The sequence below is a fragment of the Carassius gibelio genome, chromosome B5 (assembly GCF_023724105.1).
Source record: "Carassius gibelio isolate Cgi1373 ecotype wild population from Czech Republic chromosome B5, carGib1.2-hapl.c, whole genome shotgun sequence".
Lineage (NCBI taxonomy): Eukaryota > Metazoa > Chordata > Actinopteri > Cypriniformes > Cyprinidae > Carassius > Carassius gibelio.
Genome location: NC_068400.1, coordinates 10,231,105 through 10,247,597, shown reverse-complemented (window position 1 = coordinate 10,247,597; position 16,493 = coordinate 10,231,105). Strand labels below are relative to the sequence as shown.

The 16,493-nt window shown below is 37.2% G+C and overlaps 2 protein-coding genes across 4 annotated transcripts in view; one reads left to right on the top strand and one right to left on the bottom strand.

Annotated features, from left to right (window-relative positions):
• Window positions 1-16,493, top strand: part of haus4 (HAUS augmin-like complex, subunit 4) — a 45,044-nt gene that overhangs the window by 25,919 nt on the left and 2,632 nt on the right. Inside the window, exons 1-6 of one of the 2 annotated variants that reach the window (XM_052557802.1) lie at window positions 14,403-14,523; window positions 14,616-14,645; window positions 14,763-14,838; window positions 14,972-15,111; window positions 15,948-16,076; window positions 16,342-16,482. In XM_052557802.1, coding sequence (XP_052413762.1) covers window positions 14,763-14,838; window positions 14,972-15,111; window positions 15,948-16,076; window positions 16,342-16,482 — 486 coding nt within the window. In that variant the 5' untranslated portion in view covers window positions 14,403-14,523; window positions 14,616-14,645. Of the gene's footprint in view, window positions 1-14,402; window positions 14,524-14,615; window positions 14,646-14,762; window positions 14,839-14,971; window positions 15,112-15,947; window positions 16,077-16,341; window positions 16,483-16,493 lie in introns of those variants that run through there. The other variant, XM_052557803.1, reaches the window with a different exon arrangement.
• LOC127958812 (uncharacterized) lies at window positions 247-10,436 on the bottom strand. Of its 2 annotated transcripts, none has more exons than XM_052557801.1 (3): window positions 10,095-10,436; window positions 5,204-5,272; window positions 247-2,278 (listed from the first exon to the last, which is right to left on the bottom strand). In XM_052557801.1, exons 2-3 carry the CDS (start codon window positions 5,221-5,223, stop codon window positions 658-660), a joined length of 1,641 nt encoding a protein of 546 aa, XP_052413761.1. In that variant the 5' UTR covers window positions 5,224-5,272; window positions 10,095-10,436; the 3' UTR covers window positions 247-657. The 2 variants fall into 2 exon arrangements, with proteins under 2 accessions (XP_052413761.1, XP_052413760.1); XM_052557800.1 differs by having other exon boundaries at window positions 10,100-10,436.

Here is a 16,493-nt window from a genome sequence, read left to right as displayed (position 1 = left end):
ACACTGAATTCAATGATGAACTGCCTTTAACTATCATTTTGCATTATTGACACGCTGTTTTCCTAATGAATGTTGTTCAGTTGCTTTGACGCAATGTAATTTGTTTAAAGCTCTATATAAATAAAGGTTACTTGACTTGCCTTGAACACAAAATATATTGGATAAACAAAACGTTTTGTGAAGGAACACAAATTTTACTGGACAACACAATTTCTTGGTGGAACGAAAATGTATTGTAAGTGAACTCAAAAGAATGTAAAACGTTTGTAATAGAACAGTTTTATTTAACTAGAGTTTAAGACAAGCACCATACAGAGACAGAGACATAAAATCACCCTTAGGGAAATACCAATAAAAATGAAATAAAACATAAAAAGATTTCAACTGATTCCAATTAAAACAAAACAAAAATCAAATACAGAAAAAACCCAGTGAGTGGCGCAGGTGTCGCTCATCACTTTCACTCCACCGGTCCCCACTCATCACAGTCTACAGTGTAATCACAGTACATGAAAGAACAGGAGATTAAAATGTCAAAAGCCATAAACACTAAAAACAGGGATGAAAATGAATTTGACAGCAGTTAAATGAACGTTATCTTCAGATCTACAAAGAGTAACATGCATTCTTTCTCATTGTGAGGACTTTTCTTCATTGTTATTGATTTATCAGCTGTCCTGTCTGCACTTTGTCATTGCAGACTGAAAGATTTTCCAGACCTTGTTGAAGATAACTCAGAGCATCTTTATTGGATTCTTCAGCTACAGCATTCGTCCTCATTTCCTCCAGCTCTCGGACCCAGTTTTCTTTCCCAGCCTCCTTCACTCTGGGGATGAAGAAGTTGAGATGTTTAAGAGTGAAAGCAGAGTCTGGTTTTAATGCAATCTGAGACAGATGCTTGATGGTCCTGTAAGCATTGAACAGAAGAATAGAAATCTGGTCCTCAATCTCAAGCAGATCTTTGTCAAGTCTTTCCTTTATACCTGAAAACGACTTGGAATTCTTTTCAGCTTTTTCAAAATTCTTCAAGAAGTTGTCAAATTCTACCTTTATGCTGGAGTTTTTGATGATGTATTTATGGGGTTTTTTTACATGTTGGCTGTGATGACACTTCCCTGTGCACACAGTGCAGAAGCCGTTTTTCATAACTTCACATTTGCTGGGATCAGAAGCCCACCAGCAGCCAAACTCATGGCAGTTCTCCTCACAGAAGGTGCAGGTCGTCGCCTTCCTGTTCTTCCATGATGCACTTTCAGTGGGCACCTTCAATTTCACCGTCTTTTTTAATTTAAAGGTAAAGTTTTTACATTCTTCAATCTTTTCCTTGTTTTGCATTATTGCCTCTTGAATCTGAACTTTTTCAGCCTTTTTCATCTCCATCTCTTGAATTTGCAACTGTAAGTTGCAGATGTATGCTTCAAATCGAATTCGCTCAATCAAGACATTTGAAGTCAACTCTAAACTTCTTCTGTTCTTTTTGTCCAGAGACTGAAGGAAATGCTTCATATCGTCCATGCTGTCTTCCCAAGCTCCTCTTTGAGCACGACTGTAACGTCTCTCGGTGTGACGGGTATCAGCTTGTCGATTGTTGAATAAGAAATAAACAGGTTGGCCACTTTTGTCTCGTCTGCAGGGGATTCTAGCTTTATTAATGGCACCAATTACATTTTTGGGTTCCATACCATCAGCATGTGTTATTAAAAACATAATGTTGTTCACAATGTCTTTTCCAAACAAAGACAGTACTGAACTGATAATGTAATGCTGTCTGTCTGAAAGACGATTCTTAGATGCCTGAATTACAAAACACACGGCGTCAATTTCACGAACTCCATCATTGCTCTGAAACAGAACGGCCAAATTCTCAGCAACTTCCATATCCTTTTCTAGTCCTCTAGTGTCTCCATAGCCTGGAGTATCAATGACGGTGAGAGATACATGATTCTTTACAGAAAAGACCTCATACATGGTGATTTCAGAGGTTTGTGATTCTGATTGGTCTCTGGCTTCTTCTTCTGTGATTTCATACCATATTTCATCATCAAACTTCACATCCAGTATGTAGTTAACCATGGTGTTGATGAGAGTCGTCTTGCCAGCGCCAGTTTCTCCCACCAGCAGAACAATTTTGTTTTGTTTACTAGTGTCTTTTACACCATAAGTCCATTTTCTGACTTTCCCATATTCATCAAGCACATTTCTCTCTGTACTTAGACAGAATCTTTTTGGAGAACCTCTTTGAATCAGAGTTGGTCTGCGTGGTGGAAGACGTGGCTGTCTGTAAATTAAAGATGCAAGGCAAATGTCAGAAATTTGTGTAAAATGAATAAAAAAAACACAAAATGCAGATATTTTGTGTTTACCTTCCTTAAAAATTGTTACATTGAATAACAGGTGTCTTTCTATGAAAGAACTTGTGGTAAATTATATGATCACTAGAAAGACTAGAAACCTTGTTAGCATTAATGGAAGTGCATTAGTGTCTTTTAAATCGTACTTATATGACCGTCATCAATTCGTAGCAGTGAATGAAGAGGTATCATACTGATCACAAGTGCAGTATGGAGTACCTCAAGGCTCAGTACTAGGGCCGCTACTCTTCACGCTTTACATGTTACCCTTGGGAGATATCATCAGGAAACACAGTATTAGCTTTCACTGTTATGCTGATCATACTCCGCTCTATATTTCTTCACGGCCCGTTAAAGCATATCAATTTGAAAAACTAACAGAATGAGTAATTTCTTACTGCTAAATTCTGAAAAAAAAACAGAGGTGTTATAGGACCTAAAAACTCTGCTTGTAATAACCTAGAACACTGTCTAAGACTTGATGGCTGCTCTGTCAATTCTTCGTCATCAGTTAGGAACCTAGGTGTGCTACTTGATAGCAATCTTTCCTTAGAAAGCCACGTTTCTAGCATTTGTAAAACTGCATTTTTCCATCTCAAAAATATATCTAAATTACGGCCTATGCTCTCAATGTCAAATGCAGAAATGTTAATCCATGCATTTATGACTTCAAGGTTAGACTATTGTAATGCTTTATTGGGTGGTTGTTCTGCACGCTTAGTAAACAAACTACAGCTGGTCCAAAATGCAGCAGCAAGAGTTCTTACTAGAACCAGGAAGTATGACCATATTAGCCCGGTCCTGTCCACACTGCACTGGCTCCCTATCAAACATCGTATAGATTTTAAAATATTGCTTATTACTTATTAAGCCCTGAATGGTTTAGCACCTCAGTATTTGAATGAGCTCCTTTTACATTATACTCCTCTACGTCCGCTACGTTCTCAAAACTCAGGCAATTTGATAATACCTAGAATATCAAAATCAACTGCGTGTGGCAGATCCTTTTCCTATTTGGCGCCTAAACTCTGGAATAACCTACCTAACATTGTTCGGGAGGCAGACACACTCTTGCAGTTTAAATCTAGATTAAAGACCCATCTCTTTAACCTGGCTTACACATAACAAAATAATACGCTTTTAATATCCTAGTCCGTTAAAGGATTTTTAGGCTGCATTAATTAGGTAAAACGGAACCGGAAACACTTCACATAACACCCGATGTACTTGCTGCATCATTAGAAGAATGGCATCTACGCTAATATTTGTCTGTTTCTCTCTTGTTCCGAGGTCACCGTAGCCACCAGATCCAGTCTGTGTCCAGATCAGAGGGTCACTGCAGTCACCCGGATCCAGTACGTATCCAGACCAGATTGGTGGATCAGCACCTAGAAAGCACCTCTACTGCCCCGAAAGACAGCGGAGACCAGGACAACTAGAGCCCCAGATACAGATCCCCTGTAAAGACCTTGTCTCAGAGGACCACCAGGACAAGACCACAGGAAACAGATGATTCTTCTGCACAATCTGACTTTGCTGCAGCCTGGAATTGAACTACTGGTTTCGTCTGGTCAGAGGAGAACTGACCCCAACTGAGCCTGGTTTCTCCCAAGGTTTTTTTCTCCATTCTGTCACCGATGGAGTTTCGGTTCCTTGCCGCTGTCGCCTCTGGCTTGCTTAGTTGGGGTCACTTCATCTACAGCGATATCATTGACTTGACTGCAAATAAATGCACAGACACTATTTAAACTGAACTGAAATGATGACAACACTGAATTCAATGATGAACTGCCTTTAACTATAATTTTGCATTATTGACACGCTGTTTTCCAAATTAATGTTGTTCAGTCGCTTTGACACAATCTGTTTTGTTTAAAGCGTTATGTAAATAAAGGTTACTTGATTTGACTAGATTCCTTGTGTTTGAGTTTTGTGCTGTGTTTGTCTCCTGGGTTTTCCTTGTTTTGTTTAAGCTTGTTTTAACATTTACAACTGGATAAGGCAATATCAGTTTAAATGTAACCAAAGGAAAACTGTGGTTCTTAATCCTGGTCCTCGTAACCCCCTGCTCTGTATATTTTGCATGTCTCTCGTTTAACACACCTGATTCAAATAACCAGCTCTAGTGATGGGCAAATAAAGCCTCGTGAAGCATTAAGACTTTCCTCTGACTCTTTCAGGAAAGGATTCAAAGCTTCAAGTCTCAAAAACAGCATTATCTGGTGGTTAGTGAAAAATAAAGCAGCCAAAATCCTGTGAAAGAAGCTCCGTCGGACGAAGCAGCCTCCACACATTTCATAGATCGACTTATGTTACGTGCACAAATTAAAGCCTAACAATGTGTATTTGTGTTTGCTGAATTTCTGTTTAAGATAAATTAATTTACCCATTAAACTGGCATTTAATGGCAGCTTGAATATCAATATTTATGTAATAGAAGAATAATGTACACATTAATTTTCTTGACTTTGTATTTAATAATGGAATTGATTAAGTCTGAATGGAAACCTGTAAAGTAATATCTGGGGGTTTGAACATTCTGACACACAAAGTATATTTCCTGTGAGTGTGTGTCCATACTGTATTTTCCCTGCCTGCCTATACCTCAAAGAACTGCATGTCATTTTCAAGTCAATACATCAGGTCAGTGTCAGTTCCGTCAACTGTCCCTGGACTCGACTGGACCTAAAAATGCAGAGTCCGAGACAAGATCAAGTTCCGTACTTGAGTCTGGAGTCGAGTCTTGAGTACCCCAACTCTACTAAATGCAAACGTAAAATATAATAAAATAAATTAAAGTAAAGAAAGTAAATCGTTTATCCTCCTGTAAAAGCATTTGAATTTGAACTCACCTGGAATCCATTGTGGTCATTCACCTAATCTCTGCACTTCACAGAAGACTTTCACCATCCCTCTCCAGTCTGCTTAGAGCAAAACAATTCATTAGTTTCCTGAGAATGTGACCGCTTTTATTTTTATAGGCTGTCATCTGTCCCAATGGCAGTGTAATAGCCTGTTAATTCATATTCGTGCAATGATAAAGTTAGCCGATACATGCCACTTTACTCTCTCATGCAGATAAAAGTTGTCAAAGTTACAGTGCACAAAAACCTGAGATAAACTGAGATAAAACCAGAAAAACGCGTTGTTCACACCGACGTTCCCTGTTGCTAATAAATATGATGAACAAGACACTCAAAATGCTTGCTATCTAATTCCATACTGAGGTTTAACACAAGACAATTGTCGCGTAAAGTCATAATGTGGATTTTGCCTCAATAAAAGTGCATGGGACCAGAGACAGACAACAAATAATTTTGTTGCTGGTACTGCGTTCAAACAATGACAATAAAAGATTCGATTCAATAAGCCAACCCCTTGAACATGATTCTCAAGAATGGTCTTTGATGAGGAGCTATCGGGATGTTAAAGTTAGTGTCTTTCAAATCCACCAATCCCTGCAGAATATTTGCACTGTTTTAGAGTCAGCATCATGAATGGGTTTTCATCAGCGAAAGTTTCAGATGCTTGAGATTGAGGATGGGCTTGAGCCCACCATCTTTCTTGGGAATGAGGAAGTAGCGGCTGTAAAAGCCTGGCTCTCTGTTTTACTAGAGGATCATCTCCACAGTTCCCTTTGCAAGCAGACTTTGCACTTCAGCTAGGAGAATGTTAGAATTGTTGTCCTGTACCAAAATTTGAATAATACCTATGGGAGTCTAAGCAAACTGGAGCAAATAACCTCATTCTGTGATCTGCAGAGCCCAACCTGACATGCCTGGTATGGTTTTCCAAGCCTGTATCTGGGGGGCAAGTGATCTGAGTCGATTGAGTGGCAGATCGCTACATGAGGGTGGGAAGCTGACATTCACTGTGTTGCTCTCTTCAGTATGTGCAGGGCTGCTTAGACAGGAAGTGGTGCATGACCTGCGCAGAATTAAAAGAGCTGACATGTGCACTAAGGTAAATTCATTGTAAGCTTCTTCTAGGGAAAAAAAACACCAGTCTCTGGCGGGAGGTTTGTTGACGAAGATCCAGCATTTATCGTTCGCCCAAGGGACTGTGAGGGTTCTGGAGAGACCAGTTCTAAACGCCAATTAATTGGTGCATTTCTTGACTGAAATATAGGTTTGGGATTATTCACAAGGTCCTTTTAGCAAGTAGCACTTCATAATGTCTCCTACGACCTAAAATAAAGGTTTGTATATGTGTTAATTAATAAACAAAGTTTTTACTGTGCTGTAAATCAATATATTTTGTGCACCGCAACACACAGAGATGTTTGTCAGCATAGATAACTTGGTATGATGGAAACAGCCTTTGCCTTGCATGAATAAACTGATTTTATTCCTTTTAATAATGAATCTAGTTATCATGATTTTTAAAATATGAATTTCTCTGGGGATGTAAAACACTTTAAAGGGAACCTATTATGCTCCTTTTTACAAGTAAAACAAGTCTTGAGTGTATATGTGAAGTTTTATCTCAAAAGTACAAACATATTTTTTATAGCTTGTTAAAGGGGTGATATAATGCAACTGAATTATTTTCTTTCTCTTTGGAGTGTTGCAAGCTCTTGATCTGTAAAGTTGCAAAGACTAAAGTCTCAAATCCAAAGAGATATTCTTTATAAAAGTTAAGACTCATCCACACCCTACTAAAACATCTTGTTTAAACACGCCCCCACATCTCTACGTCACTGTGTGGGAAGATTTGCATAACGTTGCACATATGTTCACCCAAAGAAAGAAGGCATAACTTTTATTCTCTCTGCGCCATTTTTAGAGACACTGTGTGTTTTATTGTAAAAGTGAAACTACTTTGTTTGGTCTTCCAAAAGAGGACATGACTAGAAATCAGTGGTTAAGTTATATTTCAACACTGTTCAAGCCAAATATTCAGATGTGTGCAGCGCATTTTACGGAGGATGTTTCTGTAAAGTTGGATAGCTGGCCAATCAGAGCACACCTCGCTTTTTTAGAATGATGAGCTTTGTAAAAATCGATGCATTTCAGAAAGAAATAATATTGTACATTATATGGAAAATCATGTGTTTTTTAACCTTAAACCTCATAAACACATTGCATAACACCAAATACGTAACATAATTGTATTTTTAGCCATGTCATATGACCCCTTTAAAACCACTTTTAGGGCATGTGCCAAAAGACACCGTTTTTTGTGTTTGACCATTTAAATACAAATGAGCTAGTGCTCCCCGCCCCCTTTTCAGAAGAGGGTGGAGCTTCAAGAGCATGCTCTGGCAATACCAGTCCCTGTGCAAATAAACATTCCACTATTAGTACAATACTGTTATCTTTACAGAAAATCATCTCATCTGATTGTACTGTGCATAATAAATTCAAGTTTATGAATTACAGAGATGGTGAGCATAGCGTGATAAAAATAGCAAACATTGCTGGTCTCATGGTGCCATCGCATGCTATTACAAACTTTATAAGTCCCACTTCTGATCATGAGCTCAACAAATTCAAGCAGACTTCACATTGCTTTCATCTGCAATTTTTACCTACCACATTCCTATTCGTGATCATTCATGATAGCACATGAAGGCAGCATCAGTGAAAACAAGCAGAGACAATAATGATAGCTTTAGCAATTAATCTTACAGAGTGCCAAGAAAGCAGTTTGAAAACAAACGCATGATACTTACTTTGTCTGGGGCTAAGATTTCTCAATGGTTGTGTAAAAAACATCATTTTTACCCTGTCAAAACCAGCTCTTTTTTCAGCACGTTGCTTTAAATGTTAATGAGCTCTGCTGACCCCGCCCCTCACAAAATGTGCAGTGGGTTCTCCAGGACCAGGCGGCAAGGAAGTCGACCGGAAGTTGAAGTCGGCCGGGTGCCGCCATCTTGTAGCAGAACTTCACTTGCGTTAGCATTCCCATTGACTCCCATTCATTTTGGCGTCACTTTGACAGCGAATAACTTTACATCTGAGGCGTTTAAAGGGGGGGTGAAATGCTATTTCATGCATACAGTTTTTTACACTGTTAAAGAGTTGGATTCCCATGCTAAACATGGACAAAGTTTAAAAAATTAAGTTGTACGTTTGAAGGAGAATTTTTTTCCCCAAAATACTCCTTCCGGTTTGTCACAAGTTTCGGAAAGTTTTTTTCGAGTATGGCTCTGTGTGACGTTAGATGGAGCTGAATTTCCTTATATGGGTCCTGAGGCACTTCTGCCGGAAGAGCGCGCTCCCATATAGCAGAGCACTGAGAGCACAACAGACTTCACTGATCAGAGCGAGAGCGTCGCCAAATGTCACAGAAGAAGTGTGTTTTTGGTTGCCAGGGCAAGACAACCCTGCACAGATTACCAAAAGAGAAACAGCATTAAGGGACCAGTGGATGGAGTTTAAAGTGTTTGGTAAAGTGTTTGTGTTTGTTCCCTGCATTTCGAAGATGCTTGTTTTACAAACAAGGCCCAGTTTGACGCCGGATTTGCGTATCGTTTATTTCTTAAGGATGATGCAATCCCAACGAAAAAGGGTCACGATCGTGTGTTGGAACTGCAGGCGGTGAGTAAAACTGCTTCAAATATCTCTGCCTCCTTGTTAGTGCGTCCCCTCCCTTGCCGGAGACCCGGGTTCGAGCCCCGCTCGGAGCGAGTCGTTGCTGCTGCTGCTCTCGTTCAGTTTCAGCCTCGGGATCTGATTCTGGATCATAAATATACGCCGAATCTGAATCTGATGGTTTTTTCCTCAAGGTAATGTCACAGCTTCCAAACGCTCTCAATGCAAAAGCCTACTCGCGCTCGTGATTCTTTAGCTCCGCCCACACTTCACGCCTCCAGCCACTCGTGTTTTTCCGGGAAAAATCGGTACAGACTATCTTTCTCTTATGAATATAATAAAACTAAAGACTTTTTGGAGTTATGAAGGATGCAGAACTACTCTATAGGTACTCAAGATTAACAGGATATTGAGTGAAAACGATCATTTCACCCCCCCCCCCCCCCCTTTAAAGACTCCGTTTGTCCATTATTTATTTCTAAAGATACACGACAATGTATAAAGGGCTCCATTACCTTCTATGTTACATTATGGCCCCGTATAAACAGTTTTTGTAAAAATAGGCTAACGATTGCGTCATAACCACTGCACTGTGTTTAAATGAGTTTTATGACATTCGTTTCATATTGGTAAATGTTTCTTTATTTATTTAGACATGTAATTAAATTTCAAAATATATTAATCTCAAAGATTATTTGATCTTCACACATGACTTCAACTGTAAAATGTTCCAAATATATATCCTTTATGTAGCACAGTATGTATGTTTATCAGATAATCTTTGAGTTTATATATTTATTTTATTTATTATATTGTATTTTATAATATTACATGCAATTTTACACTACATTTAAAAAAATTGAATGTAAATTCCAAAAACAGAAGTTTGTGTCATGAAATGGCTCTTTAGCAACATTTCACATTTGATGTAATGTCAAAGTGAGAAAGAATTTGATTTTTAGAATTAATTTATATGTCTAAACGCGGTCTGCGTCATTAACATTTAAAAACAATAAACTCATTCTGTTTTCGCAAGCACTTGATAAAATGTTCAGGATGGTTAGTGTTAAGCCGATCACAGTGCGGTTTTCTCTATTGCATGTGAAAAACCTATACACCAATTTCTATGAGTCAAACCAAAATTAAAAAAAATTCACGTATCCAACTGCAGCTTGATAATGAAAAATAGCACAATTCACATCATTACCCAACCTTTGCAGTCCTGACTGAAGTGTTGCGATGCGATGAAACCTTAGAATCTCGGATAAACAGGTTTAGGCTCGACCTGCACGCGCTGAAACAGAGTTAAACTCTGTGATTCAGATCACTGGGAGCGCGCTTTTCTTGCGCTTTTCACTTCATTTGCATCTCTTGTGGTGACGCCCGGATGCAGGCAGCTCAGTATGCAGGGTGTGCTGTGTGCTATAACAGTTAGGAGATATGAATTCAATTACAATTAACGTGCACAAAACATCCCAATCGTTTTTAAAACGATTGCATAATAGAAATCGAACGGGCAACAACATCTTTTTACATTCATGGAATGAAGACACCTTCAAATGACAAGAAATAGTATTGTGCCAGGCTATGAAGTCTCAGGCAATGTAATACCTCATAATTTATTGTTTTTTCAACCCTGTTACCAACACAAGCCTTATAAAGTTTAATTAGAGCTATGTGAGTTTTCACATATGAGCAGCATTTTAGTCCCTCTTCTCACTGGGATCGTTTCAGATTTATATATATATATATATATATATATATATATATATATATATATATATATATATATATATATATAGTTCTATATCTGCCAATCAGATGACCAAGAACATCCTTATTTTGGAGGGTGACCACATCTCAATTGAGAGAAATAAATATATTTACAAGAGAGATGTTTAAAAAGTGCCTTGTCCAAAATAAAATATAGTTAAAGTTAGTTTTTGCATTTTAAATTGCATTTTATTGTTTTGCACTTACTTGGCAGAATTGTATGACAATAGTTATCAGTCAGTTTTTCTGTTAAAGTCAGTTCATTGTTGATTAACACATTACACTTATAAGGGATCCTATATCTTAAGGGTTTTATAATTAGGTGATGTGTCCATCTTGTGTGTGTGCCCTTACAGAACTTAATAATATACACAAAATATACTGATCTCAATTATTAGGCAAGGAAGATGTTTACTGCAGATCTTGTTCTTTATGTGATAATCCGAAACAAGAACAAGATCTTGACCTATAAATTTTGTTTCACTTTCTTGAACATTGCAAGACTGTGGTGACCCATGGTGGTGTGCCGTCACCTTGCTGCTCTAGATTGTAGTTGTATTCACATGGATGCATACTATACGTGTAACATGGGAGCCGATGAGATGTGAAACATGCAAGCTTTTATTACACAAAGAGACATGGTAGTAACAGGCAAACAGGTTGAGGGCAAGACAAAGAATATTCTTAGGGTAAGCATGGGTCTACAATGAACAGACAATATCCAGAAGGCTAAGCAAGAGGGGTAATCCAGAGCAAAAGGTCAAAACACGAGTAACAGGGAAAAGCAAGAAAAAGACGAAACTATGAAAGCTAGAAACTGAAACAAGTCTATGAAAACAAACATGGAATGGCTTTGTATCACAGCTATCGCTAGGAGAGGGATACATGCAGAACAATACTCAGCCATGTGTGAGGGGAAGTCCAATGCTTATAAAGCGTGTCTGATGATTGTGCTGTGTGTGTGTGTGTGTGTGTGTGTGTGTGTGATTGGTCTCAGGTGCATGGTGTGATTGTTATCAGGTGAATGTGATTAGTGCAATGGAGCATGGGAAATGTAGTCCAGGGTGTACTGTGTAGTGTGAGTTTGTGTTGTGGATGATGACCTCTGGTGGTGAATAAACAGAAGTTCAAGGACCTGATCATGACAATATGCCACTGAAGGATATAGGCATTAACGCAATAATATATCCAGGATGAGCTTTAAATGTTTGTATTTAACACAGACAATCTTTAAAAACAGGGTGACACCTAATCTATATCATCCCTGTTACTCAGATGTCAAAACTTGTTACTCTAAAAAGTAAATTGCAAGTTGTTAGCTAATAGTCACATTCACAAAAGCACATGTTGTACATTGAAAGGGTGTTACTTGTAGATATTGATTATATGAAATGTAATAAATAATTGTTGAAATATACATCTTTTAAAATGATTACAGTATTAACATTGCATGATGCCACCTCACCACCCTGAGTCAAGCCTAATAAATAATCAAAAATAAAACATCATGGAAGAGTGAGAGAAACATACTTGTGATTTAAGTGAATCCAGAGGTGACATAACCTCCTAGAAGTCATGTCACCTGATTGTATATTATTTTATGAGAGTTTTTTTGATGAGGGTAATAGGAATGACATGAAATCAGGGAAAACAAATAAAACAAATTATATTTAATAAAAAAAAAAAAATGAATAAAAAGAAACATTAAAGTAATTAATTTGGCAAAAAATTGTAATGTTATAATGTTTCTGTTCTAGAGTTCCCTTATTTGGTCTGGTTCCTGTCTTTGTTTAGTTGTATTAGTCATCCCATACACGTTTCTTCCAATTATCCTGTGTATTTAGCTCCAGTCTGTGCAGTCTGTGTTTATTGGTTCTGAACATTGTTGTACTATGTGTTTCATCATGTGGATTATTAAAGTCTGTTCTGTGTGAGTTCCATCGTTCCTTGCCCCTAACAGTAGCCAAGTGTGACAGAATATGTTAATATCTCTGGCTGTGAGTTTCCTGATGTAGATCTACTGATGTGATGTGACCGCAGTAAGGTCTCATACTCGTATGTGACTGTCTGTGTGTTTTACTGGAGGACTCTCAGGATTGAGACGTCAGCCTGTTTCCTCAGGATCAGCTGATGGTGAATAAGGAGCAACTGGAGACAGAGACACACAGCATCACACTGTCTCATGTGTGTGACTTCACATCTCTTTCTCCTTTTATACTGGATCGTGAAAATGAGTGACTGCAACATGTAGAGAATTAGCTCACCATTGCAACAGCATGTTTGTATACAAACAGTGTATATATAAATGGTTTTAATGCAGTGCTAATCATCTTTATCGCTGTATAGAATACTGTAAAATAATATTATTTCTGCCTCATTCTGTGATAAGCTGTATCAGTTCACAGAAGGAGATTATTTCAAACACTCAATGCTATAATGTGAGTTTGGAGTAACAACTGTACTTGTAATTCTCACATTGTTGTATTTTAATGGTATATGGTATACATAAAAACATTATGGGAGAAACAAAAAATGACATCAATCAGTATTTCTGTAATTATCATAATATCATTTGAATACTTTAGGCAACAATATTTTGCTGGTTTCTTGCTTTTCCTCCTCTTTTTTCCTCACACATTGAGAATAAAAAATGTATATATATATGATGATAAATAGAGATCTAGACCTCCCTTTTATTATTTGTAACCATTAATTTTTCAAGTTTTTCTTTTTTCCCTAGCCTTATTCCTGTTTTTCTTTTGTTCAAGGTTAAATTACATATTTGTCAGCAAAAGTGGGACACTTTTTTTAGTGAACTGTGTATTAAATACAAATAAATCTATGCCAACAATATTTATGCTTTAACAAATCTTTTTATCTTTTTTATGTGAAATATGTTTTTTTTTTTAAACATACAGAGATTAAAAAATGTTAAGCACCCATTTTTATTCTTCAGGCTTTTTCAGGTAAATTCGGGACACTACAACTGGTAAAGTGGGACAGACATTTTTATCAGTACAGTACAACAGTACAACAGGACAATTGAGTTTTTTTTTTTTTTTAAAGAACAAGTTTATAAACCAACATTGGAAAAACTTACCTACGTTTTTTACCTCTAAAAAAGTACCTATACATATAATTCAGCTTCCAGCTCAAATGAACACTAGGAAACAAGACTGATTCTGATAAAAAAAAAAAAAAAAAAAGGATATATTATAAGTAGGTATTATTTACTGTTAACGCATTAAAATGTTTTATAATATCATTTTTGACGGAACTGGTATATATATATATATATATATATATATATATATATATATATATATATATATATATATATATATATACACATATACACAGACACACACACACACACACACACACATATATATATATATATATATATATATATATATATATACACATATACACACACACACACACACACACACACACACACACACACATATATATATATATATATATATATATATATATATATATATATATATATATATATATATATATATACACACATATACACAGACACACACACACACATATATATATATATATATATATATATATATATATATACATACACATATACACACACACACACACACACACACACACACACACACACATATATATATATATATAAAACTGACTTCATTGGTCTGTGAGTATTTACTTTTATTTGATATATTGGATCAAGGGCTGAACCTCATTGGTTTAACCGGAGATTTCAAACGACGTCATTACAGGCAGTGAACCAGTCAGCTCAGCACACAGTCGCGCATGCGCAGTGATCATCAGCTGTCCTGGCGGGAAAGTAAAAACGAAGAGAGGATGTCAACAAAGTAAAAGGGCGACCGAACTTTTTTTATATTATAATGAATAATTTCACATTAATGACAAGTAATTTTATTTAATCATTACTCTCTAACCTTAGCTGAGCGGTCACTAAGTGTAAACCATCCGGGTAAGTTACTGAGTTGTTCGACTGTGTGATTAATATAGAATATTTTTTCCTCTAGTAAAATGAAATCAAATATTTATCCCATTTAACATAATTTAATGCCGATGTGATGTTTGTCAGATGTCAGTGATGTCTCAGAGAACAGATTCAGTGTTTGTCTCGACTCTCGGTAAAGGAGACACTTTACATCAACAAGGTTTGAACTGATTTGCTCTTCTACGTTTCAAACTTCGTACTTTAAGGAAAACAGATGTATTATTATTGTCTCCTCAGCGCAATGATGAGTATGTGATTAATATGAGTGCATCCTTCTCTCCTCGTGTCTTCAGTGTTAGCAGCTTTCCCTCTGTCCCGGATCTCAGAGGAGGATCTGATCCAGAACCCAGGGTTCTGCAGGTTACTGGCGACTCTGTGTCAGCACGTGGACAGAACCGGACTCACACAGCACCTCAGGAGGGACCGAGAGAAGGTCCGAGACCACACACTCATGCACACTTCACAACCACTAACCCTAGCGTGTGTGCTCGCAACACCAGGGTCAGGGGTTCGACTCCTGCTGAAAGCATGAGCTGATCAAAAACCGTGTTTACCTGAAATACAGTGAAAGAAAAGTTAATGTTTTAGAGACTGGTCATTATTTCTTTTAAGGTTTCATGGTCACTATTTAGCCTCTTCAGTTATTATGCACTTGTAAAAACAGCATATATTATATCAAAGCCTTTCATTCATAAAATATCCACAACCTTCTTTATGTATTTATGAAATATTATTTATTTTGACAGTGCTTTAAGCTGCCAGCAAACTGTACTCTTCAAAGTCTTCGTAATGTCTGTTTAACACACTTTGTCACATTTTTAGAGTCATATGTAGATTATATATGGAAGGAATTATTTTAGTAGTATTTGTATGCGATTATAGTGAATATCCATATTTTAAATTAGCTTTTTTTTATATAAATGTATTTTTTATATTTATTTATAATTTTAAAATTGTCGTTTTTATTTTAGTGTATATTTTTTGTAATTTTGCTGTGTGCTTTTGTCTTTTTAAATTATTTTAATTACATTTTTAAATGTAGATTTAATTATTTAAATTTATTTTCCTAGTTTATTTCTACTAGCTCAGTTCAGTTTCAGTCTCTATTTATTTCGAGCCAGTAATTATAGCGCTTCAACTTAAACTTATTTGGTTAGTTGTGAAGGCATCATTTCTAATTGTTTTACTGTAATTTCTCATCTTATATCTATATGTAATTTCCTGTCAGTGATCAGAGTGGTTCTAATATCTCTGGTGTGTGTTCTGCAGGCCGAGCGCGAGCTGCACGCTCAGAGGTTGTGTTGGCTGCGTGTGGAGAGCGTTCATCGGGTTCTGAGAGAAATGGTCCAGGAGAACCGCTTCAGTAAAGCCTCCAGCGCTCTGACAGCGGAGGACAAGGTGCGACACGAACATGATTGAGTGTAGAGCAGACGTCACGCAGAAACATGAGTTATTATAGCAGCACAACAGACTTCAGAAGTTACTGAGAGGACGTTTAGATCTTATGACTGTGAATGAAGGCTGTTGTAAGGTGACAGACTCATTTATTCTCACGTAACAGTGAACGGATCACACAATCCAGCAGTAAATGAGTGTAATGTTTTATTAGTGAATGGTGTGAATGCTCCAGCAGACTTTGAGCAGCATGTGACACTGTTTTCAGTTCTACAGCACGCTGGAGCAGTGTTTGACGGTGGCTCAGTGTGTGAAACAGATGGACATCAGCTCGGATAGCAGTGAAGATCACAGCGGCATTCTGGGACTGACTGCTGAAAGAGTCCTGAGACTAATGCCTCCTGAGCAGGTGCCGCTCAT